Source organism: Phoca vitulina, unplaced genomic scaffold (assembly GCF_004348235.1).
Source record: "Phoca vitulina isolate PV1807 unplaced genomic scaffold, GSC_HSeal_1.0 scaffold22, whole genome shotgun sequence".
Classification (NCBI taxonomy): Eukaryota; Metazoa; Chordata; class Mammalia; order Carnivora; family Phocidae; genus Phoca; species Phoca vitulina.
The window spans coordinates 25,719,337-25,736,209 of NW_022589725.1; the positions used below are offsets into that span (position 1 = coordinate 25,719,337).

The 16,873-nt window shown below is 38.1% G+C and overlaps 2 protein-coding genes across 7 annotated transcripts in view; one reads left to right on the forward strand and one right to left on the reverse strand.

The window, feature by feature from the left end:
* Positions 1–706, reverse strand: part of ESF1 (ESF1 nucleolar pre-rRNA processing protein homolog) — a 62,799-nt gene extending 62,093 nt beyond the window's left edge. Inside the window, exon 1 of the mRNA XM_032419551.1 lies at positions 626–706. The gene's annotated coding sequence lies outside the window, so the exon portion shown is untranslated. The remainder of the gene's footprint in view (positions 1–625) is intronic.
* A 59-nt stretch (positions 707–765) lies between these two features.
* Positions 766–16,873, forward strand: part of NDUFAF5 (NADH:ubiquinone oxidoreductase complex assembly factor 5) — a 28,115-nt gene continuing 12,007 nt past the window's right edge. For 4 of the 6 annotated variants that reach the window (XR_004301218.1, XM_032419539.1, XM_032419541.1 and 1 more), the window contains exons 1-7: positions 781–1,042; positions 3,699–3,739; positions 6,795–6,858; positions 8,084–8,131; positions 9,579–9,682; positions 11,251–11,290; positions 14,006–14,203. Coding sequence is in view for 4 of the 6 variants with exons in the window: in XM_032419539.1 (XP_032275430.1) it covers positions 821–1,042; positions 3,699–3,739; positions 6,795–6,858; positions 8,084–8,131; positions 9,579–9,682; positions 11,251–11,290; positions 14,006–14,203 (717 nt within the window). In the remaining 2 variants the exon portion in view is untranslated. Of the gene's footprint in view, positions 1,043–3,698; positions 3,740–6,794; positions 6,859–8,083; positions 8,132–9,578; positions 9,683–11,250; positions 11,291–14,005; positions 14,204–16,873 lie in introns of all 6 variants that reach the window. The other 2 variants (XR_004301219.1, XM_032419538.1) reach the window with 1 other exon arrangement.

Consider the following 16,873-nt stretch of genomic DNA (forward strand, 5'->3'; position numbering starts at 1 on the left):
AGACGCTTCACCGATGAGCCACCCAGGCGTCCCAAGAGTCATTGATTATTAAGAACAAAAAGGAACTGATCAAACAGGGTAGCAGTGTTTTGTTCTGAAAGCAAGGCTTATATTTTTTTCCTTAAATTTGAAAACAATTTTTTATACGTCAAAAAAAGACACATAGGTTTCAATGATGCACTTATACAGGTAAGCATTTACCCCTCTGAACAAACAGGGAACAAGGTAGGTACCATCTCATCCAACTATTAGTGACAATGCATATGTATGTTTACAACGAAAGCATTCGATAAACGTCAGATATTCAGACAGAGATGGGTGACCTGACCTCACCTTCCGACGCCCACCTTCAACTCCACAGCCCACTCTTCCTTCTACCCACCCTCTAAAGCGGAGAACACCAGGGTGGTCCTAGAACGGCGATCTCCTTCCTAACCCCAAACCTCAGGGCACAGCTACTGGGCTGAGGTCCCTCGACAGGACCCTGGAGAGGACCAAGGAAGTCTAAAAAATGACACTGGAATGGCAAAGAAAAGGGCGCAACCCCTCATGAATCCAAAGGAGACCCTGTCAAAGACTGGTTCGGCACCCTCCACCGCCGTTCTTGAAACTCAAATCCACTAACCTCCTCCGAGCTCTCGCCGAGTCTCACGTGCGACACACACCCACAATCCTCCGCGTGACGCTCCGCCGTGATGGCAAGAGAACTGGGCCAAACTACTTCCCCTTTCCCCTCCGCGGCGATCTCCGGCGCAGGCGCCGGAGCCGCGGTGGCGCATGCGCAAGATAAGTGCAGCGGCCAGTGGCGTCACCGCTGGACATGGTGGGGCTGGGCGGTCTCTGGCGTTTGTGGCGGCGACCTCCTGCAGCGGGGGTCCCAGCAAAGAACCTCCGCTTCAGGAAGGTCGCCTCCGGCGTCTCTCCCCCGGGCAGCACCTCGCCCAGAGCCCTAAATATCTTCGACCGGGATTTGAAGAGGAAACAGAAAAACTGGGCGGCCCGGCAGCCTGAGCCGATGAAGTTTGACTACCTGAAGGAGGAGGTGAGCCCGCGGGGCAGTGAGGGAGGGCGGCGCCGACCTCTGGCGCCGGTTCGGGGGCTCCGGCCAGGTCCCAGCCGACCCCAGCTGACTCCACCCGCCGGGTGACCTTGAGCAGCTGCACTGCCTGTCTCAGCGTCTACTGTAATCACTGAAGGGGTGGGTGAGGATATTTGTAAGGTGCTATTCATTCATTCATTCATTCAGCAAATATCGCTTGAGTTACAGCTCTGTCCTGGGCGGAGTAAGACCGCTACCCTCAGGAGGTTTCATTCTTGGGGGCGTCGGTGAACAAGAAATGTAATTTCAGCCAAAGAAGTAAGGTGAGGTACTAAAGTGAAGTAGTATAATGACTGCGATGGTCAGAGAAGGCCGCTCAGGCAGACGACATGATGAGGAATTAGGCAAGCTAAGATCTGGAGGGAATAGCCTTATAAGCAAAGTGAAGGACAAGTGAAGAGTTTCTGAGGCGGAAAGGACCTTGTTGATGCCTCCAGTGAAGCTTCGGTGAAGGAGAGAGTGGGAGAGGAGGTCGGGGAAGGCGCAGGTTATTAGGGCTGTAGATAAGAACTTTGGATTTTCTCGTCTAACTGAACTGCCCATTCAGTATGGTAATCTCTGACCACATGTGGCTATTGAGTGCCTGAAATGTAGCTAGTCCAGTTGAGATGTGCTGGATCTGTAAAATACACTGCATTTCAGTGACTTAGTGTGAAAAAAGGATGCAAAATATTTCATTAACAGCTTTTTTTTAATCTTGATTACGTGTTGAAATTGTAGTTTTGTTATATTGGGCTAAGTAAAATATGTGAAGAATAATTTCTCCTGTTCCTTTTTACTTTTTAAAAAGTGGCTATTAGGGCGCCTGGGTGGCTCAGTCGTTAAGCGTCTGCCTTCGGCTCAGGTCATGATCCCAGGGTCCTGGGATCGAGCCCCGCATCGGGCTCCCTGCTCCGTGGGAAGCCTGCTTCTCCCTCTCCCACTCCCCCTGCTTGTGTTCCCTCTCTCACTGTGTCTCTCTCTGTCAAATAAATAAATAAAATCTTAAAAAAAAAAAAAAAAAGTGGCTATTAAAAAAATTAAAATGACACATATGGCTCTCATTGTTTTTCTATTGGTCAGTTCTGTTCTAGAAGAATGTGAGCCTGTTGAATGGGTTTTTTGTTTGTTTGTTTGTTTTGGGGGGAGGGGAGAGTCAACCCTGGGGCTAGATCTCACAACCCTGAGATCATGACCTGAGCCAAAATCAAGAGTTGGTCACTTAACCGACTGAGCCATCCAGGCGCCCCTAGCCTGTTGAATTAAGCAGTGGAGTGATAGGATCTGATATATGTTTTAGGAAAAGTAACTAAGATAAATTAAGATCTCAGATTTGTGCTTGTTTGAAAGACCTCTTCCTCTGTCCAGGTGGACTAGAAACTGAGGGTTTCTACTCTCTGGACACACAGCACCAAGTTCAGGCCTAAGTAAATGTTTCTTTGGGGATGAAGCAAAATTGAAGTTAAGTGTAGTGAACTCTTTAAAGCCGAAGCAAGAAACAGTTTTTGAGGTCTGTGCAAGCTTGGCCTGACCAGATGATGATTGTGTTCATTCTTAGGGTTCATAATGAATGACATGTACTTAGAAGATGTATATTTCTAACCACTCTTCTCCAAGCAAAGCATGTAGATCCGGTATACCTCTTTCCCTTCCCCCACTACCCCCCAAAGCAAATACACATATGTTCTGAACTTCCAAGTCCTAATAGAAACTCTGGGGTGTTTATGAAAGAATAGTAGAGTGTGAGGACTATTTCTCACATCTTTATTCCTGACAGATGAAGCTAGCCTAGCAAAAAGGAAGCACCTACCTTATGGCCTCTTTTAGATTGGGATGGGATTGGGGAGAACAGCATAAAGTGCAATTTCTTCAGATTTGGCTGACTTTCTAATTTGCACATGTTCCTTGGAAAAGTTGTTTACTTGTTTAGTAGTTCCACAGAATTTCTTAGGAGTCTTTATAGATAATAGAGTTTTTTTGTTTGTTTTGTTTTGTTTTAAAGATTTTATTTATTTGACAGAGAGAGACAGCGAGAAAGGGAACACAAGCAGGGGGAGTGGGAGAGGGAGAAGCAGTCTTCCCGCTGAGGGCTCTATCCCAGAACCCTGTGATTATGACCTGAGCTGAAGGCAGACGCCCAACAGCTGAGCCACCCAGGTGCCCCCAAATAATAGAGTTTTAAAGTGATCTTTATACATTGATCTGTAATAAACCCTAGCTAACAACATTTTTTCACTTTCATAGATCTCATGCTAATATCTGTGGACAATAATGTATCTGTTATGCTCCTGTTGCTTCTTATCCTTGTAATCTTATATAGAACATACAATGTAAAGGCCAAATATATACATATTCATGAATATTTAGTCTTGGATTCATTAAATGGACTTCTGAAGTAATTTGCCTGAATTTGTTTCCTGGGATAGTTTAATTTATGGTGTTTATAATTTATGGTCAAATTTATATAATTTGTGGTCACATTGAAAATGGGATAGCGAGAAGTACTTATCAACATGTTGAAACATAAGTAACATGTGGATTATTGAATATAAGAAAAAGTGTTGCTTCTCTTTTAAACCTACTCAACTTGTATACATCATTGCTGCTTGTAATCCTTCAGGTTGGAAGTCGGATTGCAGACCGTGTGTATGACATAGCCAGGTAAGTAATGATTATCATAATAAAATACAATTAACTTTTGGCTGAAGATTCAAGAGATTGAATGCTGAGAGCTTAATGTCTTGAATGGCAGAATCTGGAGGAATTTATTACCGGGATTAGTGATTTTAATCACACTCTTAAGTCTCTCCTTTTTTTTTTTTTTTTTTTATTTGAGAAAGAGAGAGAGAGCAGAAGCACAGGGAGAGGGAGAAGCAGACTCCCCACTGAGCAGGGAGCCTGATGTGCTTGATCCCAGGACCCTGGGATCATGACCTGAGCCAAACACAGATGCTTAACTGACTGAGCCATCCAGGCACCCCAAGTCTCTCCTTTTTTATGTCTGGAGAGCAAGTGTTCTTTTTTTTTCCTTTTTGCCAAAAAAAAAAAAAGAATGAATAGAAGTACAACTCAGAGCTTTTCTATGAGCCTGAATGACTGATCCAGTTTCATTTGGCTAAAAGCCAGTAATGAAAACATTGCTCCAAAAATGGAGGTAAAAATTGACCACCTGTGAATTTTTAAGATTTAATAAACCTAGCTTTAAAAGTTTAACTACAATTAACAACAGAATCTTTACTATCTCAGTGAAGGAAATCTACCTAGATTTGTTCCCCACTCAGGTTATATGAAACTTTGGCCATTTTATCTTAAGTATTGTTAATGGCAGTAGGGTTCTATGACAAATTACATAGAGGCAGATTTGAGAAGAGAACACTTTAATGAAGTATTAAAACCTTGATGAATTCAATGCTCTGTATTAGGCATAACAATTTTACAAATTCAGGTTTACAGCTGTGTGGCAGGAACCACATAAATAATGGTTAAATAATGTCTTTACTGTAGAATTGTTCTGTGATGTTAGCAAATCACTTTTTTGTGCTCTTTTGTTTAAAAGACATCCATTAATTAGACCAACATGGGATGAATTTATTACATTTGTTTATAAAAAGGGGAATTTTTTTTAAATCAAAAACTCAAGTCATTTTTTAGAAATATTCTTGCTACTTAAAAGAATCTTGGGATGAATTAATTTCATATGGTAAAAAATGCCTCATTGTTACAAATAATCACCCCCATTTCATCTGTTTTATTCCATTATTTTAAGGCTCTGAAACAAATAGCTAGTTCTGTGTACTGCAGCCATTCATTTGTCTGGATTTTAGGCCATTTATTAAAAATGAAACATTAAGTTTTCCAAATCAGTATGGATTTTATAATCTTTTTATGTCATAGTACTGAGCAAAACATAGATCTACAGAGAGACCTGTGATTATGGCTAAAAGCATGTCTTAAACTAACATTAGCTCTTTAGAACTAAATTATTAAAAATACCAGTCTAAAAAAATACCAGTGCAAATGCCCTTGCACTAACATTCTATTGTTACGAAGTATAGTTTATATTGTCCACACTGATGTTTTGTTGATTCTTAAAAAACTAACCCCACAGATTATTAAATGTCTTATTTGTGGTATCTGAAGTCCATTTAATACTGTTATAATCTGGGGACTGCTGGGTGACTCAGTTGGTTAAGCGTCTGCCTTCGGCTCAGGTCATGATCCCAGGGTCCTGGGGTTGGGCTCCCTGCTTAGTGGGGAGTCTGCTTCCCCCTCTCCTTTTGCCCCTCCCCCGACTCATGTGCACTCGCTCACACTCTCTCTCTCATGAATAAATAAATCTTTTAAAAAAACTGTTATAATCTGTGGTAGTAACAACTTATAACCAACTTCTGTTGAGCATTTGTACTGTGCTAGATACTTTAAATGCCCCATTTCATAAAATTCTCTTGAGGGAGGTAGTAACTTTTCCATTTTATAGATGGGGAAACAGATTCAGTAAGATTAAATCACTTGTCCATGGTCACAGAGCCAATAAATTACAGGCCCAGAATTCTAAATCATGTCTTTCTGATCCCAAAGCTTGTGTACTTTACCATGTCATACTGCCTATGTTCACAATCAAGATAGAGGGCATTATGTAAATAAATGGTTCTTTCTCACCACCAGTTCTTCAACTGTGTACTGGTGGTCTTTATTTTTGACATAAGTTTTTAACAGAAATTGAAAAAGGACTGCCAATTTTGTTTCCAATATAAAAAATGTTATTCGTGGATAAAATTTTAAGTTTTCTTGTCATATGAAATTGGCTTACAATTAGATGTGTGAACTGGTTTTGTATGACAGATATTTAGAGGAGGCAATGTAGTATGGGGGATAATAATTCTGGGTCAAAATTCTGACTAACTGAATTCAAGTTCTGACTACTGCTTATTAGTTGAGTGACCTTGGGTTGACTTACTTTGAACACTTAGCACATTGCTTTGAACCTGCTAAGATTTCTTTTTTTTAAGATTTTATTTATTTATTTGACAGAAAGAGAGAGAGACAGTGAGAGAGGGAACACAAGCAGGGGGAGTGGGAGAGGGAGAAGCAGGCTTCCCACGGAGCAGGGAGCCCGATGCGGGGCTCGATCCCAGGACTCCAAGATCACAACCTGAGCCGAAGGCAGATGCCCAACGACTGAGCCACCCAGGCGCCCCAAACCTGCTAAGATTTCAGTAAAAGTTAGCTACTGTTTAGTTGGTGTTTTGTTTTGTTTTTAGTTTAACATGTTAGTATTTCATGGTATTTTACATGATGATTTTTAAATTATCTGCTGCCTCAACAAATTTGAGAAAAAGGGATAATTAAGTTCCTGACAAGTATGCCGATATTTTCATGTTAATTTAGGTTAGCTTCTTTTCATTCTTTATTTGTATATATTATTAAATTAAAATATCCCCACTAAATTTGTTCTTTGAATCCACATCATGGAGCAACCTCATGGAAAGCCAGTTGACTGTGAGGTCCTGTGAATGTCTGGACTAGATAGACTTGCTCCTTCAATATGTTCTCTGGTAGAAACAGCTTATAAGGTGAGGCAGAAAAGGCAGATGATGTAACTTTTTGAAAGTTGTGTTCATTAAAATGTTTTTACTTAAGAAAAATTAGTTTTTAGTAATTGTTTTGTGGACTGTGTTATTACAGACAAAACATAACTTCTGTATCTATTTTTTAGAAATTTTTCCCTTGCTTTGGATGTTGGTTGTGGAAGAGGTTACATAGCACAACATTTGAATAAGGTATATGTATTCAATGACTTAATTTACTTTAAGAAATAAACTTGACTATTTTTACAGAAAGTCTTCCTTAATTCAGTTTGTATCATATTTAGATTTTGATTATATCAAACTTACTAAATTTTTTTTAAATTGACAAACACTACAACTCGGGGCACCTTTTTTTTTCTGAAGCCTGTAGTTAAACATTCACCTGCGCACCAGTTGCACTTGACTAGTTAGCAGTGACCAGGCAATAATAGGGTACCTTTTCCAAGTTGTGGACAGGGAAGTTCTTTAAGAAGGGAGTGTGCATGAAGTAGAAAGGATCAGAAGGAGGGGAAGCAGAGTAGAAAGTACTGAAGAAGTTTCTAGGAGACCACCAACAGTGCTGGACTTCAAAGAGGTCAAGTAAGGTAGGACTGAAAGCAGACACGCTGTTGTTGATTAGGTCGTTAGTAATCTTTATAAATAGTGTTGTTAGAGCAGTGAAAGTGGGAATAGGTTACCAAGAATTGAGGAGAAAGACATTAATGAGAATTGGAGTTGTAGATTGCAAACAGAACTGGAGGGTAGTTAGAGGTGAGGAGAGATTGGGAGGCTTATGCCTGTTTCAAGGTAAGGGAAAGAGACACAGAATACAGAGATGGAAGATTAATAGAGATGGTGATGGGCGGAGCGGAATCCTGGAGAAAAGAGCCTAGTGGAAGGTGTTAATCTGGGAAAGAAATGGTGCAGTGCTCTTGGAAGGAAGAAAGAAGAGACGAAACGGAAAATGAAACCAGTGAGCTCCCCTTCTCCCCAAGTGTCTGTGTTTATTAAGTCTTTCTTTTGTAAACTCTTTGAATGAACGGCTGAAAGGTAGGAAAACTGTCCAAGTCTTTTGTGGCCCAGGAATGGGGACTAGCTCTCAGCATGTTGTGCTATGGAAAAGTTAACACATAAGCCTTAATCCAGTGGAGTGAACTAAAGAGGTTGATTACTCACACCTATGTTGTGTATTTTATTAAATATAGTTAAATGTGTTAAATATAGGCATGGTTGCATATATTTAAGTCTGTGTAACTTACTATATGTTATTATAGCTAATTGTTTACCATACTGGTTTTAATGCAGAAAAATACCCTTACAAAGCTGAAAATAACTCTGTGATTGCCACTTTCTCGTTTAGCAGTTTCAACAATTATTTTGTTTTGTTAGTGGGTTTTTGTTTGTTTTGTATTATCTGATTAACTTTATTCCATTGCAGGAAACTGTTGGAAAGTTTTTCCAAGTAGACATTGCAGAAAATGCTTTGGTAGGTGGCTCTATAACACTATTGATTTCTGATCTCTTGGTTTTATTTTTAGATTTTATTTTTATTTCCTTCAAAATGAAAATAGCTTTTTTTTTTTTCTGATTATGTATAACACATATAAAGAATTAAACAGTACAGGAAATGTAAAGGGGAAAGAAAATATCATACCTGGTTCCACCATTCAGGGGCAACCACGGGTGACATTTTGATCTCCACCTTTGCAGATGTAGAACTGTCTCCCAACATATAATTTTATACAAATGGTAATAATGGTAACATGCCATGTTTTTCGCAGGGTATCATTCTTTTATATCAATGAATGATATATGTACGCACAAATTCCACCTTTTTAAAAGGCTGTATCGTATTCCAATATAAGAATATTCCATGGTGTATTTGGCTAAATTTCTATTGAAGGACAGTTCTATTTCTAGTTTCTTAATAACCAGCACTGTGAAGAACATCCTTATATAAAGCAACTTGGTACATTTGATTTATTTTTCTCCCTGGAAATAAATTCCTATACATCAGACTACTGTTAGGAGCACTGGGTGTTATACGAAAACAATGAATCGTGGATCACTACCTCAAAAAATAATGATGTATTGTATGGTGACTAACATAACATAATAAAATAAAATTAAAAAAAAAAAGAAAGAATAATATTATATGAAAGCACTTTTTCTCTTCTTTGGCGGGACTGGGCCATTTTTTCTGTCTTTGTCGGTTTGATAGGCAGAAAGTAGAATCTTACTGATAGTTTTATTTGCACTTTGAATGCAGCCAAATAGCTATTGATGTCTTTGGGCTTTTGGTATTTCTTAATTTGTGAATGTGTAAGTAATTTTGTGATGTGCCTATACCTGCATTGTTGCCTTAGTGTGTGCTTCCTCTGGGTAGTTTTAAGAGTTTGTTTTTTTAGGGATATTAATTTCATCATCTATGTTGTAAATATTTTCCAAAGTGTGTTGTTTACGTTGTTTATGGGTTTTTAGAAGTTTTTGATTAATTTATCATCACATAGATCAGTCTTTTCCTTTACAGTTCCTGGCTTTTGAGTCATGTTTGCTTAAAGTGTTACCATCTTAAGAGTATAAAAATGTTTACCCATAATTTCATCTAGTACTTTTATGGCTTCAGTTATTCCACTGAAACTTTCAGCTTTCTGAGATTTGTTTTGGTGTGAGATAGGTATCCTATTTATATTTTTCCAAACCATTAGCCAGTTTTTGTGGCTGGTCTTAGTTCTCATTTAAGAAACACTTCTTGAGCTTCTCTGTGGCTGTTTTGGTTTTTTTTTTGTTTGTTTGGGGTTTTTTTTTTTTTTTTTTTTTGGTAGGGATAGAAACTGCCAAGTAAATATAACATTGACTAAATTTAACAATGATTGCATTAGTAACAGATTTTCTCTGAATGTATCTTGAACTTTTATTTTTTTAACCACTAGAAAAATATCTTAGAAATGGAAATTCCTACTGTTAGTGTTTTAGCTGATGAAGAGTTCCTTCCCTTCAGAGAAAATACATTTGACCTGGTGGTTAGCAGTTTAAGGTTGGTAATCCATTTGTACTTCTTAAAAATGTATGTTATAAATAACTTATGGTATACAGTTTTAATATTATTGGGTAAAGAAAATAGATAATGGAGTAAATTCTTAATAACTTTTTTAAAGTCACAAACCAGTTTTCTTAGTTTATAAACTGTAAGATTTCTCTGGTAAAGAATTACGAATTATATGCTCCCTAGTGGAGATGATATGGTATAGTACCTTAACTTTTTTCTCCCCAACTTTTTTTCAATTTGCTAAAGCTCATCTGTGATACAGGGGTTTTCCTCCCCAGTATACATAACTTAGTATCCATATTGATGAGGGCAGGAGTTGGAAAGAGTATACTGGCTGCAACATTCAAATATTAGAGCACTCTTATAAACTCAGTCTGGCAAGTAAGGAAAAGCTAGTAGTTCCTTCAACTTCAGTTTTTCTCCCACACAGAAATATGGTCCTTAAGGTTATATTTTCCCATTTGTGCTTCCTACCATGTCCCTGCACATTGATTACACAAACATATAAATGTTTATTGAATAGATTATAATACACGAGGCTCTGAGCTAGATGCTTTGGGGAAATAGAAACATGAATGCAGACAGGCATCCCGTCCTCAAAGAACTCAGCATCTAATAGGGAAAAATAAAAGTCTGTGTGTAACTTTATTTCCCCTATCTTGTTTTATAGTCAGATTTTCTTTCAAAGATTCAAAATGCTCTTCATGTCAGCATAGCCCTTTTGATCGCTGTTTTTAGGGTGACCAGTCACTGTGGTTCACCCAAGACTTTGCTAGTGTTAGCACTGAAAGGCCTATATCCCAGGAACGCCTCATTCCCAAACAGTTGCACTTTAGCTGTTTCCTTCAGTGAGTTTGTAATTTCTTCCATACTTTTTAAGGTATGCTTGGCAAATTTAGACAATTATTCACATTCTCTCATGAAATGAAAAACATTACAGAGAATGTTGGTCTAAGGGAAAGAGCCCCGGGCGGGGAGTTAGAATGTGAGTTTTAGCTTTTCTGCTTTCTGTTTGCAAGTACCTAATTCTGTTGCTTTCAGTTTCCCCATAAGTATGATAGAGCTTGTGATATGACCTTCTTAATTTCTAAAGTATCTAATAATTGTTAGAAAGCATCATGAAAGATAAATGTGAGCTTAACAGTATGGTTTGAAATGGGTATTCAGTGCTATCCTGGAAGTCAGCATAGGAGGATGCCACCTCTGTCAGGAGAGTATGACCAAACTCTACAGAGACTATGATTCTTGCCATCACATATCACCATGCACTGGTAGGGGGTGAGTAGACGCAAAAAAAAATGCAAGAGATTTACTAAATTAAGTTCTAAATACTATATAGTATTTGTAGTACTGTAACATTTTCTCATGTCACAGAAGGAAGGTTTTCCCCTAGGAATATTTTTTGCTTTAAAACTTGTATGAAAACAATCAGTGAATTTTGATATGCAATTTTAGACTTCAAAATTAATACCTTTTTGATGGCTTTTCTTTATATGAATGATAATTATACTAATTATATGAATTAAGCTAAAACCAAAATGTTATTAATATTCTAGTTTACACTGGGTGAATGACCTTCCTAGAGCACTTGAACAGGTAAGAAATTCTCTAATAGCCTGTATTATTTTATTATTAGAAACTTCTAAATATTTGTTTTTATCAGAATCTTCCAAATATTTTCCATTTTATACTTCTGATAGTTGGAAATGAAAGCAAATCAAGTATTTATTATCTTCTGTGGGCCAGATACACTTGGTGCCCTTTGGCATATTAAGAAGTACATTGAGTGACTCCCTTGCCTAGGAATTCAAGAAATCTAATTATGGAGATGTTTTAAATATTTATGAAAAGTTATACAAAATGATTTGGACAAAATGATATTAACATCACATTGATAAAAGACATTTTCTGTGTGGGTCCCTTTTCTTAATTGCCTATAAATTTTGTGTGGGTAGGAACCTATTGGTTCATATTTGTATCTTCTCTGTGCCTTATAATTAGAGAGTGTGAGGTATGTTTGTTGGGTAGCATTTATCAATGAACTGGTGAAGAGTAGGTAAAAAGCACTGTGTTCAGAAGAGGGAAGGAGATCACGGTGGCTTGGAGTAGCCTAGGAGAGCTTCAAGAACAGGGAATTACTTTAGCAGGGCCTTAGAGAATAGGTCAGATTTGGGGTGGGAAGGCAGAATCACAGGATAGGTGGGAGATATGAGAGCCTCAGAAGCATGAAGGGACAGAGAGGAAGCCTCTTTGGAGATTAGTATAGTACTGGGAGATAAAGTGTCTTGGGACCAGATTTAGGAAGATTTGGGTAACAGATTAAGGAATTTAGAGTTCATTCTTTATGCAATTCAGAGCTGCTGTGGAGGATTTTGAAGAGGAAAGTGACATGTTTAAAAGGCCGGCAGGCAGGATAACTACCATATCTTAAGCACACACTGTTTGCCAATCACTGTGCCCTGCTTTATATGTGCATTAAATAAATAACTCTGTAAGATGTCTTCATTTTGCTACTTGGAAAACTGATGCCAGAAATTTTGGTTCAATTAAAGAGACTGCTTCCATCATCCAAGCATGAGAGAAACTGAAGCTAGGTGACAGTGCCAGGAATTAACAGGAAGAGGAGTATTTGGGACTCTGTAAAGGAAGAATCAACAGTTTGGTGGCTGGTTAGATCTGAAGATCAGAGACAGGGAGGAGTCCAAGCTCATCTTAAAGTTTTGAGTCTGGATGCCTGAGAGAATATTTAGTAAAAGCAGGGGAAAGAATGGTAATGATCAGATAAAGGGAATGGAAAATGGTACTTGACAGAAATATGGCAATTGGAGAGGGGAGTGGGTTTGAGAATAAGTGTGTGTGTGTGTTGGTTGTGTTGGGAGGGTGAGTTTGCCAAGAGACAAATATCCATGGCACAGGCAGATGAAAATGAGTTTAGAGTTCTGGGAAGATGTCCAGGCTAAAGATAGTGATTGGAAATCATCCTTGTGAAATCCATGGGAATCGATAAGCCCCTCTGAGGTAGAAAGAAGCTGCAGAGAGCTGAGGACTGAATTTTAGATCCCTGCTATATTACAGTTTGGTGACAAGGGAAGGAAGCAACACTAAAGGGGCAGAAGGGAAGAAAGTGAAGATTTTATAGTTTGCTTATATACTGTTTTGTAATTGCTTCATAATTTATTAAATATAAATTTAGGATGGATACTTTGATGAGAGAGCCTACTATGATTTGGGGTTTACTTCAGAATCTACCTTCTCCTGTAATGTTCCTTATTGTTGAGAATGGTCCATCAAATCTAGTTCCAGATGGTGGTTCTAAGAGAGTCAGTGAGTAAACATTTGTGATTCTGGAAGCCATTACAGGCACTGTTTTGCTTGAGTTATCAATTAAAAATTGCTTTCGTTTTAAAGTTGGAAAATAAGTTAGTTACTTCTCCTTCAAGGAAACTAATGTTTGACTAGGTTAATCTTGTGAATCACAATAATTTCTGTATAAATTAGCTTTTTCTGCTAAAAAGCCACCCCAACTTAATGGTTTAAAACAGCAGTTTACTTAGCTCAGGATTTTGTGGATTGGGTGGGAGTTTGGGTCGGCCTTAGATAGGAAATCCTTCTGGCTCTGGCTTGGCTCACAAAGCCAGTGTCTGTGATCTGCTGCTAGACTGTCTTGAAGCTGGCCTCTCAAGAATGGCCTTAGCTGGGGTGTCTGAGTGATCTCTGCTCCTCAGGTGTCTCACCCCTCACTGGGCTGGCTCAGGCTTGTCCACAGCATGGTGGCAGCACAGGGACTCGTGGAAGACTTCTCTGTGACACTGGCACACTGCCACTTGCGCTGCATTCTTTTGGCCACAGCAGGTCACAAGGCTGTCCCAGATTCAGGGAGAGGGGAAGTAGACTTCAAATTTTTAATGGGAGTTGTTTGATGGGGGTGACATTTAAAGGGCACAGTAGAGGTTTGTGATTTTTGCAACCTACCACACTTTAAATTTTTTTCTTTCAGTATTTTTCCCATTATAAAAGTAATTTGTGTCTATTATTAGAAAAGTTGAAAACATATAACATATTTTATAGGTATTAATACTATCAATGAATTATTGTCCATCTTTAAAATAATATATATGTTGCAGCAGTTTCTTTCTGACATTTGGTTGCCTTAGGTGTTACTTATTAAATTTTCTGATTATTTGACAAAATAAGAACGGTGATTGTAAAATATTGATTTAGACAGCATATATTTATTCTTTTAACATTTTTTATCCTAACTTTTCTTAGTATAAAATTTTAACTAATTTTGTTGTCTTGTATTTATTACAGATTCACTACGTTTTAAAACCAGATGGAGTATTTATTGGCGCAATGTTTGGAGGTGACACACTGTATGAACTTCGGTGTTCGTTACAGTTAGCAGAAACAGAAAGGGAAGGAGGATTTTCTCCACACGTTTCTCCTTTCACTGCTGTCAATGACTTAGGACATCTGCTTGGGAGAGCTGGCTTTAATACACTGACTGTGGTAACTATCAAGAGAGTTGATTAATTCTCATTAACCCATTGATCACACAGTTCAGAAACAACTTCTCATTAGAGATCTGTAGGTATCGATGGTATTATGAAAAGGTTTTCACAGTTTTTCTCTCTTTTTAAATTTAGTTTGTATAAACACGTCTTGATTGATAAAGGTAGGAACATGAAATTTTTAGTATTTCTTACCTGAATATGTAGCTCAAAAAACCCAAACCTCAGTTAACAAGGAGATTGTTTTCCAAGACATACTACTATATTAGAATCTTTAAATCCAGAGTTATATGTAATATGAGAGAGTTCAGATAATGGGGAAAAGAGGATGTACGGGAGCATTTACAGCACTACCTCTACCACCAGCCCTCAACTGAAATCGTGCTGTATGAGGCAGAAATGAAGGTATGTGCATTTATGGTCAAGGGTAGAAAATGTAGGAAAGGGGGCTATACACCATTAGGGCTAGAGAGATCTGGAAAGAGGACCTATAGGCTGTCAGAAGAAACATGGAGTCAGCACGGTACAGTGATGGTATGGGGCATAGGAGTCTGACGGGTATAATTTGGTTCCTTGTCTTGCCCCTTTACTAGCTAGGGGAATTTGGGAGATTTACTTCACGTCTCTGAGCATTCATTTTTTTAAGAGAAATTCAAATGTTTCTCACCTCAGGTGGCTACTAGTATTAAGATAAAGGGTGTGAAGTGCCAGGACCATGGTAGATGCTCAATAAATATTTGCTCCTGCCTTCCTCTCTCCCCCTCCTCATACTCCTAGTACTTTGCCATCCAAGGCTTCCAACAGGGAGTCATCTGGACAGACAGTGGTTGCCCCTTCTAGCTCCTTTCATTAGCAAGTCATTCTAAAGGATTTTATTACTGCCTTCAGAGGTCAGTTGGGTAGACTTGCTATGATTTTCCAAACCCCTCAGGTTAAAAACACATCTCTATTCTAGAGGAAATAGGAATTTCCTGATGAAGAAAGCTTCTCATTGATCATAGGCTTAAGATTGAAATAACCATTTAAGGAGATTTAATGTGAATATATTTCATAAAGTCAACCAATCAAGAAAAGATTGTCCCGTCCTTCCTTGTCTTGCTAGAAAGCACGGGGCATAGACCATAGTCCATGAGAGTCTCTGAAGTTGGAAAGGGGCCTCAAGAAGGGAAGAGACAGTAGGCTAGGAAATGACAGCAACCCTCAAGATTTCACAGCTGTGTCTTTTGTAAACTGCTAATGGCCTGAGTCAGCAAAACAACAGTCAGCTGTTGGCAGCTGGAAAGGGGAAAGCTCTGCCTTGTGAGGGTGCTGCTTTGTAATTAAAGCAAACACTGGCAAATACAGGCAATTGTACAAGAGGGATCACTATATTTTTCACCGTTTTTTAATTATATAAGTAATAACACAAATACATTTCGGTCGTAAACATTAAACTGTAGAGATAAATTGGCAATTTGTCATTCCTCTTTAATCCCCCAAATCTTAGTTCTCTCCTGTGAGCCACGGTTCTCAAAATTTTGTTTTTAGGACCTTGCTACACACTTAAAATTATTGAGGACCTTAGAGAGCTTTTGTTATGTGGGTTATATCTATTAATATTAACCAAATTAGAAATTGAAACTGAATTTTAGTATTTATTAATACATTTAAAACTTAACAATAGTGTACCTATTATGTGTTAACATAAAACATCTATTTTTTGTGGGGGAAGAAAGAAACTATTTTCCAAAAGAAAAAATTAGAAGAATGTCATTGCTTTACATTTTTACAAATTTCTTTAACGTATGACATAATAAAAGTGCTAAATTCTCATGCCTTCTGCAGTCATAAGACTGTCTATGAGAATATCACATGTCATGTAACTTAGGAAAAATTCAGTGTACTCATGAGAGACTGAGAGGTGAAAAAGCCAAATAGCATCTTAGTATTATTTTAAGAATAGTTTTGACTTTGTGGACCCCCAAAAGTGTGTCTTCTTGTGGTTTTGTATGGTTGTAAAGTGGACTGTGCATTTTAGAAAAATTTCTGGTGGAGCCCTGGGTGGCTCAGTTGGCTAAGTGTTTGACTTGATTTTGGCTCAGGTGAGGATCTCAGGGTCGTGAGATCGAGTCCCACGTTGGGCTCTGCACTCAGCACAGAATCTGCTTGAGATTCTCTCTCCCCCTCCCCCTGCTAGCACGTGCATGCTCAATAAATAAATAAAATCTTAAAATTTTCTGCTAAAAATGTTTAACCTAGCATAGCACTTAAAATCCTACATTTCTGTTAGTTGGGAAATCTATTATGGAAATACCTTCTATATTCTTTAAAAAATGAACTGAATAACTCAGACATTAAGGTACAACAATACTGGTGTGGAATCTTCTTTGTGGTTTATAAAAATTAATGATTTAATAATAAATATATACAAATTTGTTCCTTGATACATATACACTGTTTCTAATGTGCTGTATTAACATTGTATCATAATTCATTTTCTAAAAAATCCCATCCCAGAAGCTTATAAAATCAGTTACACAGGTTTATGTTGCATACAACATTAGGTATATCATTTTTATACTGCAGTGGATTTTTATTTTTAAAGTGAATTCAAGATTTGCCTGTTTACATTTATATGACTTTCATAGTGAATTATTTTCAGAGTTGGTGGGCATTCTGAGTGAGGCTC